The sequence below is a fragment of the Cladophialophora psammophila genome (genome assembly GCF_000585535.1).
Source record: "Cladophialophora psammophila CBS 110553 chromosome Unknown aczJe-supercont1.18, whole genome shotgun sequence".
NCBI classification, from domain to species: domain Eukaryota; kingdom Fungi; phylum Ascomycota; class Eurotiomycetes; order Chaetothyriales; family Herpotrichiellaceae; genus Cladophialophora; species Cladophialophora psammophila.
The window spans coordinates 540158-561370 of NW_006912939.1; the positions used below are offsets into that span (position 1 = coordinate 540158).

General features: G+C 48.7%; 7 protein-coding genes across 7 annotated transcripts; 2 read left to right on the top strand and 5 right to left on the bottom strand.

The window, feature by feature from the left end:
- Positions 1-2312: 2312 nt before the first annotated feature.
- On the top strand, positions 2313-2846 carry A1O5_10097 (uncharacterized protein; the record flags this gene model as incomplete). The annotated part of the gene is made up of 2 exons (XM_007750675.1): positions 2313-2486; positions 2547-2846. 2 exons carry the CDS (start codon positions 2313-2315, stop codon positions 2844-2846), a joined length of 474 nt encoding a protein of 157 aa, XP_007748865.1.
- Positions 2847-3293: 447 nt separating this feature from the next.
- On the bottom strand, positions 3294-4205 carry A1O5_10098 (uncharacterized protein; the record flags this gene model as incomplete). Its single annotated transcript, XM_007750676.1, has 1 exon — positions 3294-4205. One exon carries the CDS (start codon positions 4203-4205, stop codon positions 3294-3296), a length of 912 nt encoding a protein of 303 aa, XP_007748866.1.
- Positions 4206-5263: 1058 nt separating this feature from the next.
- Positions 5264-6766, top strand: A1O5_10099 (uncharacterized protein; the record flags this gene model as incomplete). Its single annotated transcript, XM_007750677.1, has 3 exons — positions 5264-5679; positions 5731-6544; positions 6602-6766. The coding sequence occupies 3 exons, from the start codon at positions 5264-5266 to the stop codon at positions 6764-6766; spliced, it is 1395 nt and encodes a 464-aa protein (XP_007748867.1).
- Positions 6767-7302: 536 nt separating this feature from the next.
- Positions 7303-9387, bottom strand: A1O5_10100 (uncharacterized protein; the record flags this gene model as incomplete). The annotated part of the gene is made up of 2 exons (XM_007750678.1): positions 7303-7737; positions 7798-9387. 2 exons carry the CDS (start codon positions 9385-9387, stop codon positions 7303-7305), a joined length of 2025 nt encoding a protein of 674 aa, XP_007748868.1.
- Positions 9388-10689: 1302 nt separating this feature from the next.
- A1O5_10101 (uncharacterized protein) lies at positions 10690-11478 on the bottom strand (the record flags this gene model as incomplete). Its single annotated transcript, XM_007750679.1, has 1 exon — positions 10690-11478. The coding sequence occupies one exon, from the start codon at positions 11476-11478 to the stop codon at positions 10690-10692; it is 789 nt and encodes a 262-aa protein (XP_007748869.1).
- Positions 11479-15299: 3821 nt separating this feature from the next.
- A1O5_10102 (uncharacterized protein) lies at positions 15300-18088 on the bottom strand (the record flags this gene model as incomplete). The annotated part of the gene is made up of 2 exons (XM_007750680.1): positions 15300-15434; positions 15500-18088. The coding sequence occupies 2 exons, from the start codon at positions 18086-18088 to the stop codon at positions 15300-15302; spliced, it is 2724 nt and encodes a 907-aa protein (XP_007748870.1).
- Positions 18089-18133: 45 nt separating this feature from the next.
- A1O5_10103 (uncharacterized protein) lies at positions 18134-21053 on the bottom strand (the record flags this gene model as incomplete). Its single annotated transcript, XM_007750681.1, has 7 exons — positions 18134-19043; positions 19078-19452; positions 19516-20086; positions 20163-20201; positions 20258-20468; positions 20529-20598; positions 20746-21053. The coding sequence occupies 7 exons, from the start codon at positions 21051-21053 to the stop codon at positions 18134-18136; spliced, it is 2484 nt and encodes an 827-aa protein (XP_007748871.1).
- Between the last annotated feature and the right edge of the window lie 160 nt (positions 21054-21213).

The window sequence follows — 21213 nt, forward strand, 5'->3', positions numbered from 1 at the left end:
AGAATATGACAGCTCTGCACATGGAATAAGTCCACGACCGTTCATAACATGGGGCTTTTGATACTCAGGAGGAAGTGCGAATTTTGGAGAGAAAATAACGATAGCAATAGCCGGGGATCAAGAATCCCAACTTTTGGCCTTGCCTGTTGGAACCTTTGTGCACTCTTGTCTAGCAATTCTCTAACTTGATGTTTGTCTATTGGAATCTCTAAATGGTTGACATTGGCACCATCAAAAATTTCCTCAACGTTTGGTTTGCCTTTGTGGTCACGTTTTAACTTGCGATATTTTTGACTGGGAATATCCTTCCAGTACGAGGTACAACAAGCGAGGTTGACGCTTTGCAGGAATCCCTTCCAAATCATAATTAAGCGAGAACTACGAAGGGTGGAAGGCGGGGTAGGCCCCCCTCGGCACACCCTCGTTGATTTCTTAAATGTACATGCGCAATCCCCGCTTTCTTTTCCCAAGCCAATCTTTGGTACAAGGACGACGACAAACACATTCAGATTGAAAGTCTCTTCATATTCGAACATGTTTTCGACTAGTTCAATTGGCACTAAGCGTCCACATCGAGCTTGCTTGAATTGTCGGTTAGTTGATTTGATTTATGGGCCCCCCCCCCCCCCCCCCCCCGCGGATCCAAGGCTTATCGAAATCTGCTCTGCTCGCTGTCATCCACCTTCTAAGAATAAAACAGACGAAAGAAAGTGCGTTGTTACGGGGAACGGCCAGTGTGTGGTTTCTGTGCCCGTCTCGGCCAACAGTGCATTTATCCTCAGCATACACCAACAATGCAGCCAAGATTTCCTCTATCGCAAATACTTCCGGCACAGAATCATCATTATTTCGTGAGCCCAATGCGAAATATTGGCCGCCAAGGGTATTGCTGATTACTCAATAGCCGACTTTTGATATTGGTGACAGTCAAGAGGTCAGCGAAATTCTCATTGAAGAGGATCGAATAAGGTACCCAGTAATAAGATTTCACTCAAGTAAGATTTTTTTGCTGATGGTGACTTAAATCTAGTGACCGGTGTCGACCAAACGATATAGCCCCAAACGAACTCGGCTCTTCCGCTGATCACTTTCATTCCAACTCTTTCAATCGAGCCTCTTTCATTCCTGCTACAGAATCCAATCATGACTTGGGGCCCACTGAGGGGCAGGTATGCGCGACAGGACCGGGGGGTTCTCCTGTACTGGGCAATCCCTTAAATAAAACCAGCCAACAACTCGCGGTTGATACATATTTCAAATGTTGTCATGGTCAACCGTATTCGATGTTTCACGAGGAGACCTTCCGGTCCGACTTTTCTCGAAGCATTCTACCTCCATATCTCATACTTGCAATTGTTGCCAGTACTCTTCGATATTCTTACGATCCATGCTACAAGGACAATCTATCTTCAGCATCCAATCAATTCGCAGCACAGGCCTGGCGTGCTATCCTTGTGGAGTGTTTTGAAAGCGAGAGTGGCCCGGACTATCGTACCGTACAAGGAACCATCCTTCTTGCCGTCCATCAATTTGTCGGTAAGCTCCCCCCCTTAGGTAATCGGGCATTCACTCAAATAACACAGCTAGGATGCAACTATCGAAGTGCGTGGATTCGTATTGGTATGGCGATTAGCATTGCGCAGTCGCTCAACCTGATGAGTGAGCCGCCCAATTTGGCGAATTCAACCCGAGAAGAGCACCGCAGGACACTGTGGTCAATTTATATGTTGGATAGATTGGGCACTTGTGGTACAAATCGTACCGGGTTATTTCCAGATTCGGCATTGAGGCTTCGCCTCCCATGCCCCGAAAATACTTTTCGAGACGGTTCGCCGAACGATTCACCAACACTCAAAGTATTAAATGAGAGCCCCCCAGATCAGCTTGGTAACGTTGGCGCCCTAGCGAGGGTTATCTTGCTTACATCAACTTTAAGCCGTATTGCGGGTTTCTCTCTTCAGCAGAGCTGGCAAGCCCAAATGGAACCACCGTCGACACAAAACTCGGAATATGCTCAACTGATTACAAGACTAAACTCACTTTCAACTTACTTTGATAAACGTCAGCCGTTTGATCCAACTAGCTGGAGTTCTGGTGGCCGCGAAGATTCGAACGACATCGCGCTGTGCATATTCTCCCACATTCTTTATCACCTCTGTTATTGTATATTACAACACCCGTTCATATTAAAACGGCGACACCGCCCGAACGATGCTCCATTTCCAAGCGACTTTCTCTCTGATAGCCTCCAAAAAAATTGGCAGAACGCGCAAGATCTCACTCATACCCTATCATATACCACTCAGAAAAACATGCCCACCTGGTCTTCGTTCTACGCCTACTGTTCGCTTGTGGCCGGAACAATCAACTGTCTCCACTGTCTTTCGACGGATGAAAACATGCAGAAAATGTCCGAATTAGCCGTTCAGATGAACTTTTTGTTTCTGGAAAGACAAGCCAAACTATATGCAAATTCGGCCCAAATGGTAGGTCTTCTTTTGGTGGCTATTTCCCTCCTGTAACCCTACTTACACTGGCTCTTAAAGTTGGCGGCTCTTAGGAAATTTGAGAAAGATGCAAAGACGTTACAGCGTTTGGTCGATCCCGGTGATCAAGAACATATTCTCGACGAAGACGATGTAGGTCGTCTTTACAGGCTCCTTGATTATAGCGCACAATCAACCAGAGCAGCGTCTGAAGATATGAGTCAGCCAGGGACGGAGCTCCCCCTTTTGAGCCCTTCCGGTCTTGATGGCCCCGATCTCTTCGACCTCAATTTTAATTCTTTCGACAATTTTACTCCCGGAATATTCATCGGAGAGAGCACACCGTGGAATCTTGACTAGCCCTTGCTAAATTCAATTTTATGTGTATTCGGCGCGGGTGTATGACAGATATTGCCAGCAAGTAGAACAGCAATTCGAACTGCTTGGGCCTAGACTCCTATCAAATCAGCGATCGCATTCAATTACGTGCTTACATTGACGGATTCGCCGCCATCAACATGTCTGGTTGTGGAACTGATTGGTAAATTAATAGTCGAGTGACCTGTACGGCCATGAAAGTTTTGCTGTTCTTACTGCTCAGCGGTGTTTGATGCCTCGGCCGTGAGAAAGCGGGAAGACGTGTTGCTGGGAATAAAAACACAAGAATACATAAGCAGCCGAAAATCAAAAGCAATAATAATAGGCGGTTTCGCCTTTCAGATTGCTAATTCGTGATAAATCGTGGTTTTATGTACGCATTCCGCGAAATACATCCCAGGAGCAAAGCGACCGATCCTACCCAAGGTTCTAGTGCTTGTATTTATCACCGACTTCTTCGGCGATGGCATCGAATAGAGGTTTCGCACTAAACCATCCAGCTCGAGGGCTACCAATTGCCTTATAAGTAAAAGCTGCATCTTCATCATCAATCTTTATTGTGACCTCACCCCGCCCCCCAGCAGCAGCGTCGGCCAAGAGTTGTCCATGGCAACACTTATCGAGGCTCACAAACCAGAAGACCGCAGCCTCTATCGACTGCCCGACAGTCAAAATCCCGTGGTTTTGCAAAAGACATGCCTTTTTGCTCCCGATTGCTTTTGCGATATTTTCGCCTTCTTTTTCATTAAGCACAGCGCCCTTGAATTGATTATACACCGCCAGATCATTATAGAACACGCAGCTGTCCTGAGTGATTATATCAATTGGCCGGCCCAAGGCACAGAATGAGCGACCATAGAGACTGTGTGAGTGGGCTGCACAGACCACGTCAGGACGAGCCTTGTGCACTGCGGCGTGGATTAGATATGCGGCCGTATTCAGGAATCGGTTTGACCCGCCACCAATAACGTGTCCCTCGTGATCGACGAGTATCAGGTCCGAAGACTTCATCATTGAAAACGCCACGCCAAAAGGGTTCACCCAGAATGTAGTAGGATCGACAGGATCGCGCACAGTGATATGTCCGGCAAAGCCTTCGTCGAAGCCATGTTGAGCAAAGATGCGGAAGGCCAGTGCCAGGCGTCCCTTTAGGTATTCGCGCTCTTCAAGTTTATCCGTGAACTTGGGAGGTGATGGAATGAATAACTTCTTTGTCTCGGTATCATTCTGCGGCGACGGGATTTTATCGGTGACAGAAGCTGCTGAGCTTAGAGCTTCAAGCTTGTCGGAGCTCAAATAGTTTCTTGTTGTTTCAGTGCCGGCTGTTGTACAAGTGGCCATTGTGATTAGGAGTACGGAGTAATAGACAATTTAATTGCGTTATGTTCTGAATCGGAGGAAAGATGAGAAATATAATATATGGAATATCACTTCATTTGTATAGAGATGGGATATCTATAGAGTCAGAACCCATCTAGAGTTTTGAATGCTACCTTATGGTCAAGTGTTGTTTCTTTAAGTCACACCACGGACAAAAAGCCGGGGTGATTTCTTGTCTTTTCACTAGCAAAGTCCATTCGATTTTCATTTAGTTCACTCATTGTCGACTACCTTTGCGAAGATTCTGACTGATCAAACAGTGTTTCCAATGTATCGCCAGTGGCTTAACGCAACAGTCGCAAGCCAACTAAATATTATTGGTCAAACGTTTTGGTCCGCGCGTCCTGCAACTCCTTTAGCCACCGTCTTAGTGTCCGTCTCCGTGGCCCAAAAGGGCCACCACGCCGTCCCCACACTTTCCATATTAAGCATCCATTCCATGGATCATTCTTTCCAATAGAATTTGAGGCATAGCATACCCCTGTGACAGAACGGCCTAGTCCGCTGCGAAGCATCGCTTATTCCATCGGCAGACGGCATAGCCTGGCATTCCTCAACTTTTCATTCAATTCCAAAATGTAGGTCGTAGTTGTTAGACCTTAGAAGTAGTCCTCGGTTCATGGATGCACATTCTAGGCCTGTAGCTGACCGTCTCTTTGCAAGCAGTCTAATTCTTGATGAGGATAAAGTCCGTGCACTAAGAAACCTTGTCTTGTATCCTCCGCATTTGCGGGACTCTGTATCCAACAGGCGGAGATTTTGCGGGGTGCCCGGGATACACGAGCTCAAATGCTGGAAACACACACACGCACACGCACATATATATACACACATATATATACCTGGGGCATGTATCCAGCAATCATCAGTTACCCGCTTACCACTCACTATCAAGACACTAGGTCCTACTCCTTGTTATTTACAGACTCACACAAGCTACCTTTACTTCCTTCTACATAACAATGTCAGAGAAGGAAAGTATTGTCCATTGTGAAGAAGCCAGCATTCATCGGGAAGGGATGAGCGAGGCCGAAGATGGATCTCGCTCCAATGGCTCTGAAGAGCTGGAGATTGAAAAAAAGGTCATTCGCAAAATCGATATACGCCTGGTACCCATACTTGGACTACTCTACACTGCCTCTCTGGTGGACCGTAGCAACATATCGGTTGCTCGAATATCTGGTCTTGATGAGGATTTAGACCTGGACAAAGGGAATCGAGCTTCTATTGCTCTACTCGTCTTCTTCATTGGATATATCATCTTTGAGATCCCAAGCAACATGGTCATTCAAAGTGCCGGAGTCGCAAACTGGATTGCCGGAATCACATTTGCCTGGGGGCTCGTAACCCTTGGAATTGGCTTTTTGTCGAATTGGATTGGTCTGGCAATCTGCCGTGCAGTTCTTGGTATATTTGAGGCTGGATTCTATCCTGGGTATGATGTTCCGAATCAATCTGCTGTTGAATGCAAATCTAATCATGGCAGATGTGTCTATCTGATCGCATCGTGGTATAAACGATATGAAGTCCAGAAGAGATTGGCATTTTTCTATCTAACATCAACGGCATTAACAGCGTTCGCAAACATATTTGCGTACGGTCTTATTCAAATTGCTAACAAAACCTCGTACAAAGGTTGGAGATGGATTTATATCATCGAAGGAAGTCTCACCAGCGTCTTCGCCGTCATCGCATGGTTCGTCATCGTCGATTTTCCAGCATCAAAGCGCAACAAATTCTTGTCCCCAGAAGAGAAGCAATTTGTATTAGATCGACTAGCAAAAGATCGAGGTACAGAAGAAAGACAGAAAGTCTCCTCACAACGGATCTTGGATACATTGAAGGATTGGAAGGTGTGGTCCTTCTCTCTCATGTATATGTCGGCCGGCATTGGAGTATACGCCTTCTTATTCTTCCTTCCGATTATCCTCATGCGTGGACTATCGTACTCCTTGGAACTCGCCTTCCTGCTCTCAGCGCCTCCTTCCATTTTCGCCGTTATCGAAGCATTCGTTGTTGCATGGCTCGCAGACAAGCTGCAATCTCGGGGACTTTTTGTCATTTTCCAAGCATGCCTTGCCATCACCGGTCTTTGCGTCATGGCATTTGTCAAGAGCCCAACCCCGAGGTACATTGGAACATTTCTAGGCATGGCAGGAGTCAATGGAATGATTCCAACGGTAATAGCCTGGCAACAGAACAATATTATTGGTGATGCGAAGCGAGCAGTGGCCACGGCAGTCTTGGTCATGACGAGCGCTGTGGGTGGTATTTATTCTTCCCTCGTTTTCCGTCAACAGGTTGGTCTGAGCTACAAAGGAACGTTGTCAAAAATAGAAATACTAACAATGTCGCAGGACGCACCCGATTACATTCCAGGCATCATCGCTGTCATCGCACCAAACGCATTCACCGTGGTGCTTGCCATCGTCACCATTCTGACACTCAGGTGGCAAAACAAGTTGGCTGAGAACGGAAAGAGATTTCCTGGAGTCCCAGAAGGCTTTAAATACACGTATTGAATAACGAAGCCGCTATGCGGGTATGAGGATGATTGTGGCTTATCCTTCCGAAGAAACCATGCGATGGTACAAGGGGGTAGCCAGCCTATTGTCTTAGGTAGTATTCTTTGTGATTCAACAGAGACACTTTGCTCTACAACTATCATTATTTGCCACCAATTAATGAGGCTATCTGTGTCATATTCCAATAACCATTCACTTTAACTTTACTTTTCTCACCGTATCAGTATTTTGGGATGTGTAGCAATACTCCACGAATATTGGTACACCGGCGGGTTGTGTTGAAATTCAGCATTTCCCTGACATCCTTTGCAATGTAAAACAAGCCGATTGCGGCAAGAGAACTTTGTGAGAGCATAAAGAAGTTCCTATATTAACTTTACCCTTCTTCGCATTTATAGGTGCCGGCGGAGCCACATGGCCGTGACGGACTCACGCAATCATTGGAATACTTGATGCCTGGCATAGAAAAAATGTTAGTAGAGTGAGGGTGAATTTACAAACTCTTGAATTCTAAATTCCTATAAAAAAAGGAACTATATTTTTGCGCCGAGTGGATCAAGCTTGGCCTGCCGGAAGACAATCCTCATGTCTGAGGCCTGTAAATTCGTGGAACTCCTCCTACTAGACGGCTTGAGACTCATACCCTCACACTTGTCTGCAAACCAACACTCCTTTACCAACTGTGCCACATCATTTCCATCTGTTGCTGCGTCGATGATTAGAAGCAAACCTTGCACAATGTCAACAAGCCTTGACATGATGTCGCGAGCATGCCTCTCAATGTCTGACTTTGGGAGATCGATCAATGTCTGCTTAAAGTCTGTCCACCAACTCGCCACAGTTTTGATGTCAGACCCCTCCCTGGCGTTTTGTTCCAACACTTCGGTAACCCATTTGGACAAGGCTCTCATTACCTCTGTTCGATTCTTGCCATACAAGACGCGTAAAATGGCGTCGTCAGCCATCATCTGGACAGCACCTTTGTCAGTATCGGTACAGAGATTGACGAGATTATACCGCAAACTCACATCAGTAGTCCCTTCCCAGATCGGTACAATGTTTGCATCACGATAGAGTCGGGCGATGTTGAACTGCATATCGTCGTTTTCAAGGTAGCCGATTCCACCCAAACACTCCATGCATTCTTGGAGACCGGTGATTCCAGTCTTTGCACAGTGCCCTTTGAGGAGAGGTGTGAAAATCCGTAAGAGCCAAACTGCCATCGGGGTGTCTGTCACGTTCGGTAATTTTCCCATCTTATCCACTCCTTTTCCTTGCTCACCAGCCATTTTTGCGATTTTTTCTTGCTCCGCACAACCAAGCAGTCCAGAAACGAAGAAAGTAAACAGAACGTTGGCACGATATTCAGTGTGCATCCGGGCAAGGTTCCGCATAAAGCCTGCTCTCTCATATAGTGGTCTTCGACCCACCAGTCGAACACGGGCAAAAGCTCTGACAATCCCAAGGCCTCTCCCCCAGAGTCCAACAGCCGTCGCTGCGTTGTGAAGTCTCGCAACATTCAGAACCGTAGCAATCTCCTTCGTTCCTCTCCCTTCTTCGCCGACCAACCAACCCCGCATCCCTTTGATCTCGAGTTCTGCCGTGGGTAAAGCTTTCGTTCCGAGTTTATTTTTCAGCCTTTGAATATAAACCCCGTTCGACGCAGTCCCAAAACCCATGGCATCCTTTTCCTTCAACGCTCGTCTCATCGGTGCGTAAAATAGACTGATTCCTTTCTGAGTCCGAGCAAGGAGAATTGCCATGTTCGCGTCCGTGGCGCTACTGAACCATTTGAATCCATCTAAACGCCACGGACCAAGCGGGTTTCCATGCGCGTCTTCTTCTTCATTTGATTGACAGTTTGGTGCATATGTTGCAACAGTCTCGGTCATCCTCACATCACTTCCGCCTTGTCGTTCTGTCATCCATTGACCAGACGTCCACGCTTTTTCGCCGTCTCTTGATACCAATCTAGTATACGCATCCTGTAGGACCTGTCTCTCATCTCCAAGGGTGTCATCACTCAGATGTTCGCGAAACAAGCTCGCGACCCCGTCAACGATGAGACTCGGACAGTTGACCCACGCGCTACTTCCACACCATAGGATGTATTTGGTGCACCAGTAGATCCTCGAGAACTCCTGAAAGGAATTTTCATATGGGATAGCAACGATACCTGCTTCAATTCCCATCCGCTGCAAATTCTTCCAGCCGTCACTAGTGATGAGCTCATCACGACGCTTGCCCCAGGTGTCCCACGATTTGACGTAGGGAAGATTGCGTTCAGCTTCAAGAACCCAGCCAAGCGTCTGACGAGTGAGCACACGTTCACCAAAAGCAGAGAGATCGGCTTTTAATGCCTCTTGCACTCCATGTGGTAGGAAGAGCTTCATCGCGCGCCGTAGAGCCGTATCATCTTCATACTGGTTGAGAACCTGCGGAGGGCTTTGGAAAAATCCAGCTGTGGAGCTGGATGGAGCAATATGATGAGCATCCGAGGTCGTGGTGTCAAGCTTGCCTGGTCTGTCCACGGAATTGATACGACTTTCAGTGGTATAGGGTTTGTTAGTCTCCATATCTCCAAGAAGTTCTTGATTCTCAGAAAAATGAGGAGGCATGATGATGGCAGAGATGTTAATGTGTACCAATCAGTAATGGTGGGAAGAGTGAAGTATCGAATACAGGAAGAGTCCATCTTTCCACCACCAGCAAGCCCCCTGCCTTCTGCTTATATCCTTGCACTCAACTATACAATCATCCTCCGTGAACGTCATTAAACCGCCTAGGTAAGTTTTGTTAACCACCTGAAGGAAGTAGACGGACCGCGGTTTGTCGTCAGACTTGTGCAAACATTTCTGCACGTAGCCGAAAACGGGCGTGGTCCGATGGATCAGGCTAGGCTCCGCGTTGGCACTCCGTGGTCCTCCGTCCCCACTTCAAGGCCCTGCATATCATCAAAGAACAGCAATGGCATTGCTGGAAACTATCAACCCCGATGAGAAGGATCATGTGATTTGTTTCGCAGGTGTGCAAGGTGGCGCACTGTCGCTGGTCTCAAGTTCTAAGCAAAACTGACTCAGAGCCGTTGCTAGTATATCTAATACATTGTAAAGCCTCGGTAGAGGTTGCAAGGAAAAGGGAGAACGCTACACCTAGGCTAAAAGGACAGTGGTGGATCACGTGATCTTTAGGCTTGGCGCCCAGGTCTTGGCATGACGATGCAACAGGTTGTGCCCTTACCACGTGCCATCAAACTCTCTGTACTGATCCCCCCCGGATCTAGGTTGGTTTGTAACAGCCTGTCTAGCTAATATTTTATATGGTAGTCATAGATTGTCACGATACAGACCCAAATATAGTCACCAGCTATGGCCACGCTTGGAACAGCAAAATAGAGAGATATGTCATTCTGGGTTCGACCCTTGCTCCATCCCAGCCTCACCTAGCGTCGTCCGGGCACACCCGCTGGCCCCTATGTACTTTCTGCACCCTGACGCACCCTTCAATTAACCTGCGGCCCTCGCCGACTCGGCTCGACCACGCTTTCTAACCCTCCGCTGGACTGGGGTGTAGTTTTCTTGTTTTGGAAGAATTCGTCGGGACCATGACGCTCTAGAGTCTACACGGATCTGGAAGGCGGGCTGCTGAAGCACGCAAGGGAGTCGTTTAAATTTTGTTGCAGAGTTTAGTGCCTCATTTATATTCAATGGACATACTACGTACAGGTCACAATGCCGTTCGGCTGACCGTGTTGGATGCTGGCACAATCTCCAAATTGCGTGTCATAGCACGGTCACGCCTGGAGCCCAAGGATCACAACGGAGGACCGCTGGCAGATCTTCTTCTTTTCCTCGCTCCCGATCAATGCTCTTCGTGCGTGCTGCCCCGGTATAAGGACACCCTTTTCACGTGCACCCATCTCATTTTAAAAGAAGGTTGAACCCATCTTTTTCAGTTTGGTCGATCACATCTCTTGTCATAAACCAAGGGCTCGACTGATATCGCGTCCACCAAGCCTCTAAACCTTCAAAGCCGTCGAACAGATCTATGCCGTAGAGCTCTTCCATGGACGTCTTGGCGGCTGCGGCCGTGATATCTGCAAGGGTGGGCCGGTCGGCGCCAACGAGACTGACTCCCTTTGAACATGTGTTGGTCCAAGACTGCAGTGTCGTCAACAGACGGCGGTATTGAACTTTGGCGTCCTCCCCCGCCCGAGGGCTCTGCTGTTCCTTTGTTATTCCACTCCACCCGAGACTGAACGCCGTGAGGTGTCGAACGTGGACGTTGCACCAGGTCAAGACTTCGTTGATGAGTTGGACAATGTCCCTGACTCTGGCTGCTTGGAAGGCGTCGTCACCCCGCAGACTGGGGTACCCGTCTGACGCTGGGAGTAAGTCTTCTAAGTACTCGAGGATGCTGCTGGACTGGGCGATGAATTCACTGTGGTTGGAGGATTCGAGGTCTTGTATGCGTAAGACGGGAAGTGAGAAGCCCTTGGGTCTTTTCTCGTAGCCTGGGATGGCATCCAGAGCCAGATCTTGAGACTTTAGGTCGACAGTGCAGGGGATCAGAGTCAGCCCTAGACGGTTGAGATGGTCGGCTGTTAAGGATTTCGCTTTGACGTAGTAAGCAACGCGTCGTGGGAATATGCCACCAGGCCAGACCCAGAGAGTTCGGACCGAACATGAAGCTGCTTGATCACGGGCCATCTTGCCCATGCTGGCCTGCAATGAATATCTTACGAGAGAGGATGAACAGAGAGATGGACCGACAGATAAGACATTCTCGATGGTTCAGAGTTCACTGTACCTTTTTTAAATCGTTTTGCTCTGCGTGCCTCGCTGCCACTTGCATCGACGGAGAGATTTCAGAGTTCGACATACCTCGGATACTTTTCTACGTTTGTCAACCCAAACTCTCCGTGTACGCTCTGCGAGACATGTTTTTGCTGCGGAACGCGTAGATTCTATATCTCCGAGAAACACAATCCGTGAGCTTTGGTGCCTGGAACAAGTTCTGTCGCTGCCGTTAGTCGGCAGAACGCACGATTGATTGTGGATCTTCCCGGGGAATGAGGTCATGATACGTGCATGGGGTTTTCATTGAACGATTCTTCCGAAGCGTCGTCCGTTGGCGCTGTAATGCTTCTGCCCGTTAGGTGCAGTACCTAAAAGTGGTTCTGGAAAGGTTTGAGATCCAGAACCTCTCATAGTGGAATCATCAATTCTCTCGGATTTGGAAGGGCACAAAAATTTGACTAAAATCCGCTCGGAGCTCACGTGCTACTCACCCAGGCCATGGCGCTTTTGAAGCCACCCACCTCCCCCCCCAACCTTCGTATTGCCTCGGTCTCCACCCTCGAACATGTGCATAGAGCTTACCTAGAATTTGTACAGCCTTGGCACAGTCACTACATGCTATCACGTGTACCGAGGCTACATTCTGCCACACCAAGGATTTGGCCTCCCAATGGAATTTCTCGACCAAGCACTGTGCTGGCAACTGAAGGAACAACTGACTTTGGCAAGTTCCATTCCTTCAAGAACCGAAAAGTTGCCATAGTTAGGCCATAGACCGGATCATGCGCTGTGTCCCACCTGGACATGGGAAGCTTAGCGAGGTAGTATCTGCTACAACCATCGAATTTTTTGGGACATGGAGGAGAACGGTCCGTCTCCGTCGTCAGAGTCGCACAGAAAGTTGTTGTGGACTATTGAAAACGAAGGCCATGATCCTCAACTGGAGAATATAGTTCCGAATGCGTCATCCTACGTCAGCCCTAAGTATCTTTCTAAAGTCTCCGACTATCCTCGCTACAATTCCGACGGACGGTATCCTAAAAATTCTAGATAACAACCACTACCATTTTTAATATCCGTATGGGGTGACGATTCCATCCCCGGCGGGGTAGGCTTCCATATTGAATGTAACACTATACGGAATAAGTATCCACACTAGTCGACGAAATTCTCCTCGATCGGGACCTACTTTCAACCGACGTCTCCCTGGAATTTCTCATCATCTCGCAGATTAAGCGGTTCAAACCTACAGTCTGGCGCTCTAAGCTTCTAAAAAGAAAATCCTCGAGTGCATTCGGACTAACTATTGGAAAATGAAGTCAGAAGAACAGGAAAGGTAAACAAAAAGCTATTCCCCCGGACGCTCAGGATTGCCTAGTCAGGTCTCAGGGTAAACCAGCAGGTGCTCACGTCTTGAGGGGGAAACGGACTTTGGAAAGGTCTTACAAGATTTGCGTACGGAATTGTCAGTTCAGCTAACATTCCTAAATGCAGCATGTGTCAGCCCAAGCAAGGAACAGGCCATCCTTCTGGGCTTGTTCACAGCACCTCTGAATCTTTTGAAAGCCGACTTTCTGGCAGCCCCTCGCCTGCTCTAAACTCGTCGAAATTGAGCCCTTCAGCGTTGGAGCCCGAGATGTGCGAGAGGATAGCGTCTTTCCCAACGGGACATTCTGGAATCTTTCCAGCTCCGAGGTAGTCGTGTTGATCAGCCACATTCTTTGCAGGGGTGTTCTCCACGAACATCAGGCTGAAAAGGTATGCTGATTGGGGTGTGCTGGCGACCTTCGTAAACGCCTCGCTAGAAGACAAGATGGTTAACGCCTTGTGCACGTTTCGGCCGTCTACGAACAAAGGGCCGTGAGGACGCAGTCCGTGCCACGAAACTTCCGACCTATTTTCGTTAGTCTACCAAAAGTACCTGGCAAGCTGGGCGCTTGCATCCTCAAAACTTGAAGCTTTCGCGATGTTCCCACCTTCTCCCCACTATATCTTTTTACCTAGTAGGCGGATGACTCTGTAAATAGCACCATTTGATGTGTCTGGTTCAGGCCTTCAAATTAACACTTTGTTCACGAAAAAAAACTATGTAAAGGTTTCGTGGAGATGCGGGCACTCAAAAGTCTCTAGAAATCTTTAAAGTGGTAAGCTGTCTTAGCCAATAGAATCGCTTTGTTTGACATTGACCTAGCGATTTATTGGTGGAAAAGAAGGTTAACTCTTAACTTTAAATAATTTAAGCAACCTTTAAGGGAGTGTTAATCTAAATCTGAAGACTTTAAGCTAATGCGAGATGCTATTAGAGAGATAGGATAATATCGTCTATTATCTACCGAAGTATACACAATATGTGCGAGAGCCCTACATCACCTTGGGCTCACAAATGACCATTGTATACGTTCCACCAATGATGAGAAGTCGAAATGGTCCACGGGAACTCGCACACGTGTTCAAGGCCAGCGACATGTGGCTGTGAAACTACTAGACGGAACCCTGGGAGTACCACCAGATTGGTATTCGAAGCCAAGGCTCAACCCGACCTCTTCACTGCCTGACACAAGGTTGACCATCCTCCCTCCACGAAATCCCTCACACACAAACGACGCACTTCTAGCGGGATCCGCTCGCCGGCGAGCTCGCCAGAGCCTTCAAACGCACCCTGAGTATGAATTTACTTATAATGAGACGCAGTGTGCCATCGAACTTTTTGAAATTAATGAGGCCTTGGACATGGACGGAATAACCCGTATGGATGCGGGGTTTAAGGTGCTTAAACACGTATGCGAGCGCATGAAACTCTTACAAAACGGAATCCCTGCATGGCCAAGGTCGAATATGTCCTCGCGCCCACGGACATGCCGTATCTTTCACGTACTTCTTGCTCATTGCAACGATGTTAGTGCGGCGTAAGCCACGGTCGAGGAAAGGTACACGGCTGTGGTATGACTTCTCGATATTATAGAGACTGAGGTATGCGAATTAATTGAAAGAGATCGCCTTCACATAAGGGAAGTCTAGGATAAATTCGTGGGCTGCATCATATTATTAACTGCTGAAGTCGGGGTCTATACTGAGTACTCGAACTCACTACTTGATAGTTTTGCTGAGTGAGGCACATAAACACACTCGAGATATCGGCAGTATCCGGGGCTGTATCACTAAATCTAATATCCTGATCTGTGGCTTGAGCTTTAAGGACTGAGATTGGCACTTTACAGACGGACTCTTACTTTATCCATCGTTGCCACGATCGGTGGAACGGGTCGTCGGGATTAAAACCCAAAGTAATCGACTCCGGACATTACCTCGGTAGATGGGTATACAAATCACTACCAGGAATCGGAGGCCAAAACTGGGTCCAGGGCCAGCAGAGATGTGCTAGATGGGTATTCGCGCTGCGTTCAGCGACAGCAGTAAGGCTGGGGCTGCCCTCCGTTGCCCCAGGTGGATCTGTATCGAGTCTAACAAGCTTGTTGACATGATGGCTTGTCTTAGCTGACCATGTCTTTCATCCCAATATAGCTGCAACGATTCGACTTGATGATTGTATCAGACGCGCCCAGATCTTTGAGGGCGAGACCTGGGATCTCGAATCTATGGAACTCTGTAGCCATCACGAGCTATGCAGCTGAAATGCGCACGGTTTCATCTGCCTAGTCTGGAGCGGAGGAGCTGGCGAGAGGCGTATGGAGTACAGTACCGAGTACTCTTGTCGATCCACCTAACGCCTGCTATGTCTCGCTGTGTAGGTTTGCGACGTGTTGTTTCATCATCTCGACGATCTTGCTTTCGCCCCTTTCTGCGGCGACGCTTATTGCCGTCCAGCCGTCTCCGTCGCTCCCGGAAAGCTCTGGGAATGTTGTCTCCTAACGATCAAATCGTCAGCAAGACCATCAACGCCTATACTACACAAGCATGACCGCCAACTTACCCCACAACCGTATTTCGGCACAACAAGCGCGGGATCTGCGCCACGCTCCAGAAGAAGTCTCACCGCTCTCGACTTTTTCTTCGAAGTCGAGCAAACAAGCATGATCAGTGGAGAGAAGCATTTGTAGGTGAGATTCGGGTTCGCCCCAGCGTCGAGTAAAATCTCAATTAGGTCGAATTGGATCACCTCCCAATTCTTAGGATCTAGGAATTCGTGCTGCTTGTGAAAGGCGTATTTGAATGGGAACTCGGGTGGTCCGGCACACGCTGCAATAAGAGGCGTGCCAAAGGCACCGTCAGACACGACGTCATTTAGCTTGGTGATTGAACCATTGTCAAGAAAGGTCACAACGGCCTCAGCTCGCAACGGTGCCGCCGCTGTAATCATCGCCGAGCCATAGAAACTTCCCGGAACAACCTCGTCGGGATCGGCTCCTTGCTGTAGCAGATACGGAATGGTAAGCTCCTTCATCACGCAGAGTGAGAGCATATTGCCCCAGAAGGATCCGGGAACGCAGAGGCAAGCTGATGCTTCAAGATGGGGACATTTGATATCTCGAAAAGGCCGGATGTAGTCCAGCATCTGTTCAGGTTTGGTTGGCGATGCTCCTTGATCGAGAAGTCCTCGCTGAATGTCAAAGCCACGTTTGTTATCCTGTGTTGTGAGCATCGCGGTTGGATAGAAGCCTGCACTGTTCTCCAAGTCCAGATTTCCTCCGTTGTCCATCAAGCAGCTTAATAGTTTCTCTCGATGACGTCGAATGCCTGCCGTAATCGGACTGCCAAAAAAGGGACGTGCCTGCATTATCGAAGACCCAGTGATCTTGTTCTTATTCCACAAACGTTGCAAAACAAGAACGTGATGCCACGACTTCATTTGCTCCAGAATCATGACCAGGATCTGTGTGTCCTCCACCGACGGGCTGTGTCCAGCGTACAGTGCATTCGGGTCAGCCCCTTTCTCCAATAACAAGCTAACCACATCGAACGTCTCCCAGTGTTCACTCCTCAGAGCAGCAACAAGTGGACACCAGAATTTAACTTGAGGTGTTTGCTCATTCACGTCAAAACCTTGGTCGAGAAAGAAGCGGACCATCTTGACATTCGCAGAATAACTTGCAGCTGCCAGACAACTGCCAAATAGACCTTTGCTGCCAGGTCTTTGTGGCGCTCCACTGTCCAGAATCCGTTTGACCAATGCCAGTCGACCAGAGACACAGGCTGCGATAAGAGAACAGCCGTAGAAGGCGGGGTCTAAGTGATCACTGTCGTCGATCAGGGTTCCGTCATCGCAAGCACTGCTGTGGCTTGCGTTCAAAATCACATCAATCCCGTGATCGAGCAATTCACAGGCCAGGCTGTCCCAAGATGTAAGTGCTCTCTCGTCTTCTTCCTGTGCATCATTTGTGGCGTTGGCACAAACGAGTATGAAACATTTCGCCCACTGTTGTGGATGAGTCTGCAAACTGGCAAAATCTGACTCTTTGAGGAACTGCAAAGCCACTTCTGGGAGACCGCCGTAGACGGCAGCTAGTGCAGGCAAACACCAATCCACATCTGCCCGACCTTGAAGGTGAGGGTCGGCCCCGTGCTGCACCAGGAAGTCCACGGTCCATGCGTTACCGCTGGCCGCCGCAGCAATCAAGGGGGTTCCGAAATGATCGCTTGGTATGCACAAATTCACATCTTCCAGCACGCGGTATGTCTCTAGGATCTCAAAGATCTTTGCAGCATATGGCGGCTGGGGGTAGCACTTGGCAGAAGCGGCGGCTATCAACGCGCTCCCGCTGGCCACTCTAGATTGCGGAGGTGAGGATGTCTGGCTTTGGAGGGCGCTGCTCACAATTTTCCTCGGTGATGCGCCATGGTTCAACAGTAGTTTGAATATCTCCAGTTGAGCATCTGCCCCATGCCTAGCGTACTTCGTGACTGCTGCAATCAGTGGCGTTCGCAGTCGGCCAAAAGTGGCCTCTTGATTCGGATCTGCGTTGGCTTTGAGGAGAGTGTCGACAACTTTGACACTGTGGCCCTGCGAGGCTGCAATTAAAGCAGAACCGAATTCCGAAGTTGTTTCAGCGAAGTCAGGCAAAGCGTTTGGGTCAACGCCACAGTCGCAGAGTTGGCGCACGACCTGGTCCACAGCACCCCAGGAGAGACCTGCGCGGAGCACGAGCGCTTCACCCAGATGAACTTTCAATCCCGCGACTCCAGCGCAAATTTCAATCATGGTTTTGATCAGCTCCAGATGAGGATCCACGTCGGATGGCTTGTGAAGCCGACGGTCCAGCAGACAGGCTTCGGTGATAGAGGAAATCAAGAGCTCTCTGCCATTTGGGCTGTCGAAACCAGTCCGTAGTAGTGTTTTGGCGATGTCGTAGTGACCCCCCATCAATGAGGCTATGAGCGCATTTGTCGCGTTAGCGGACACGTATTGGTCCACGCGTCGCTGATCATCAAAGGGTTTGAAAAAGACCTTGCCATCGGTCGGGGCCAGCCAACACGCTTGTGCATCTTGGAATCTGTCATAGAATAGCTCTTCATAGAGAATCTTTTCTGTCCGCGCAGTGATACACTTCTGAACTTGTTTCATGTCCCAGCTAGGCAAATCAGTGATGTAGCTTCCTTTCCCAGATCTTCACGAAGCATAGAGCAGCTTTTGCAGTAACAAGTTCCGTGAGTCGTGCTCAAATCCATGGCCTTGACGAACAACATCCAGCAATTTTTGGAACGCGCCTTCATTAGCGACCTGGACGCTAAAGATCGACGCCAAAGTCATGATTTTCTGGAATCGTGCTCTGCTTGTCTCTTTCTGTCCAACATATAAAAAATAGTGCTTGATTGCTTCGAGGATTTTGTCAAACCGGTCGGGGGCGTCTGTTTTGATTGCTGTGGGCAGTCCTGTCCCCAAGATATTTGTGTTTGATTTCCAAATAACTTGAGCATCAAGTTGACTGTTTGATTCAGTGTCCTCAATATTCGACCGGACAAGGTTCAAAAGTCTCTGGAAATGTTTGTCCGGGCCAGCCCACACTAGAAATCCCAGAGGCGTCTGCATGTTAGAATCGTATGTATCACAGTCTATTCCAGCACCAATCAAGCGCCACGCAAAGTCGAGTAAACCATATGCGACAGCTTTCGAGACAATGCTTGATCCGTGATTAATTGCTAGCAGAATGTCGAGGTTCTCCTGTTTCGTCAGATCCGATCGAAGTGGTATGTCTGTAAGGGAGTACCTTATGGGAAAGTCCTCTGATTCGAGACTTTCCCAGGCCTCCAACACAGAACAGTTCTTTTTGTAATTAGTAAAGGCCTGCGAGTTCTGCAGAGTTCTGATCAAAAAAGGCAGGGAGGCCATTTCAACACCTGGATCTCGAAGATAACAAAAGACGGACACGGAGGTATAGGCGAGAAAGTGCATGTCCTCGGCTTCACGGTCCGTTAGCTGAGAGTCTTGTTCTGATTCCTCGAGCTTCCGCCATGCGGGAGACGTCGCGTAGAGCATGCAGGCTTTTGCCAATCGTAGGTACACATCCCATCGGATGAGTCTGAAGGGCCCGGCTTTGGGGTGATATCAGATACTGCTCAACCGTGAAGTGTGCCAGCATTATTTTCCAGTGGATCGGCCTATTTTCAATGTCCGAGATTGAGACCAGGCTCCTGCAAACGTCCAGGATATCTTCTGCGTCGTCCAATCGATCGCTGTCATCGATTTCAAAACTGTAAAGGTCTAGGGTGAGTGATTCGGCAAGCATCCCCAGAGTCATGGACCCATACGGCGCTGCCAGCCAGGTCAATGCCCGGAGAGCCCGTTTATGATCGAAAGGATCCATGCTACTGAAGATCCTATTGTAAGTTGCGTCCATAGTGGATGGAAGTTGGCTCAAGGCGACTTCGATGTCACGATCGGTCCGGCACCGTGAAAGCTGCTCTAGCTGACACTGTGCCCAGAGGAACCTATCCAGAGCATTAATATTGCATTTCCCGACGCTAAAATAGCAGACGGGAAGGCTCACGTACATGCCTCCAGCTTTTGCTTTCATATCGTCCACGATGCGATCTTTGGTGCCCTGCCGCAATTTCTTGTACCGTCCCCTTGGGTCTTCTTCCATCAGACCTTTTACATATATTGCAATATCATTATCCACAACTGTTGGCGAAAGGACCTCGCGATGGAAGTTGTATGGATCGAATCGGCGTCTGATGTCAAGCTCGTCTCGGCTGGAGCAGATGAGCCGGACTATGGTACCGGCGTTAGGACAGCCGACCAGATCCTCAAGCGCAGAGAAGATCTCGTCCCGATTGTCACATTCGTCCAGAGCATCTACAAAGATGAAACTCGTGTCGAATAACTCCAGGACGCGAAGCAGTAAGGAGACGAGCTCTGATATTGGGACCAGGTGACTAGCGGTGAAGCGAGCAGGTAGTTGTCGTAGGAAATCAGGAAATGGGTGGCATTGGATAGCAGCTTGGTGTAGCAATGAGCGCAACATTGTTTGGCTTTGCTGTTTCTCGGGTTCACGGAAGTCGAAGAAGAAATAAGCCACGCAATTTTTGGTCGACGTGATACTGGGATTGATATTTTCCGCAGCTGAGTAGGCTCTTAGGGTTTTGGTAATGAGAGTAGCCCTGATAGCTCGTCATCAAGAGTAATTGGACAAGGAAACTCATGGAAACTGACATCAAAACGCTTTTCCCGGCACCAGCTGTCATCGTTGCGTTTAGTATACATCGCCTATGTTGGTAAAAATCATTGGCTCACCCTGACCGGCAAGCCACAAATTTGTGTGTATTGGAATGGCGCAAGTTAACCAATTTTCGAAGATATCGCCTTTGGCGAACCAGTTGCCAGTGCCAGGCTGTAGTAGGTTCGTATTCTGAACCAATAGCGTGTCCAAATCTGAGGCACCCAGCCACTTAAGCCAGTCTTTTGCTACGGTGGGAATCGTCAGAACAGGTGCAGGAGTCAAAGGCTTAGCGGGATACCTTCGTCAACGGCAGGTGGGAGTCTCTCTTTCTAGCAATTGCCGTACATTTCGAACTTCTTTCATGATCTCCACATGTTCGCCTCTTTGAACATGGTCAAGTGCTCGAAGATAGTTCCTGAATAGCCTTCAGCATGATTGCTGGTTGCTGGGGCCTAGCCTGACCTTATCTCGGCTGCCAAAGCCAATGTATCAGAAGTCATTGCTATGTTGAACAAGGCGCAATGATGCTCTATCCTAACAGCGGCAGCTTTGAACTCGCCACGCTTCCTGAAGGGCCAGATAAGCGATCGGCCGGCCGCCGCCCAGCCCTGTCGTGGTTCCAACTTTTTTTTTCAGTTTGAGAAGGTCATCGTTGCAGGCATTCAGAGCGGGCTGTATTTGGGCCAAAAGCTCGCCTGCTTTGGATTGAGTTTGGAGCCGGACCAGCACGATTTGAAGATTGCCGATCTTCTTGCAAAGGTCCGCGCTTTCTTCGCTCGCGCGTGCGACGTCTCTGGCATACTGCATACATGACCAGGTGATTGTCACAGACAACTCCACAATGGCTATGACGCTTGCCGTTGTATCCATGATGGTTCTTACTGGGCACAGTTGGCTTGGTGAAGAGAAATGTCGAGAATACACTAATCACTGGCGGTTATGTCGACATGATGATTTGGATGGAAGGTCATGAAGTGCGTCGCGTTCTGACTGATTTCTCGCTGACCGCAGCCTGGATAGCTGAATGAAG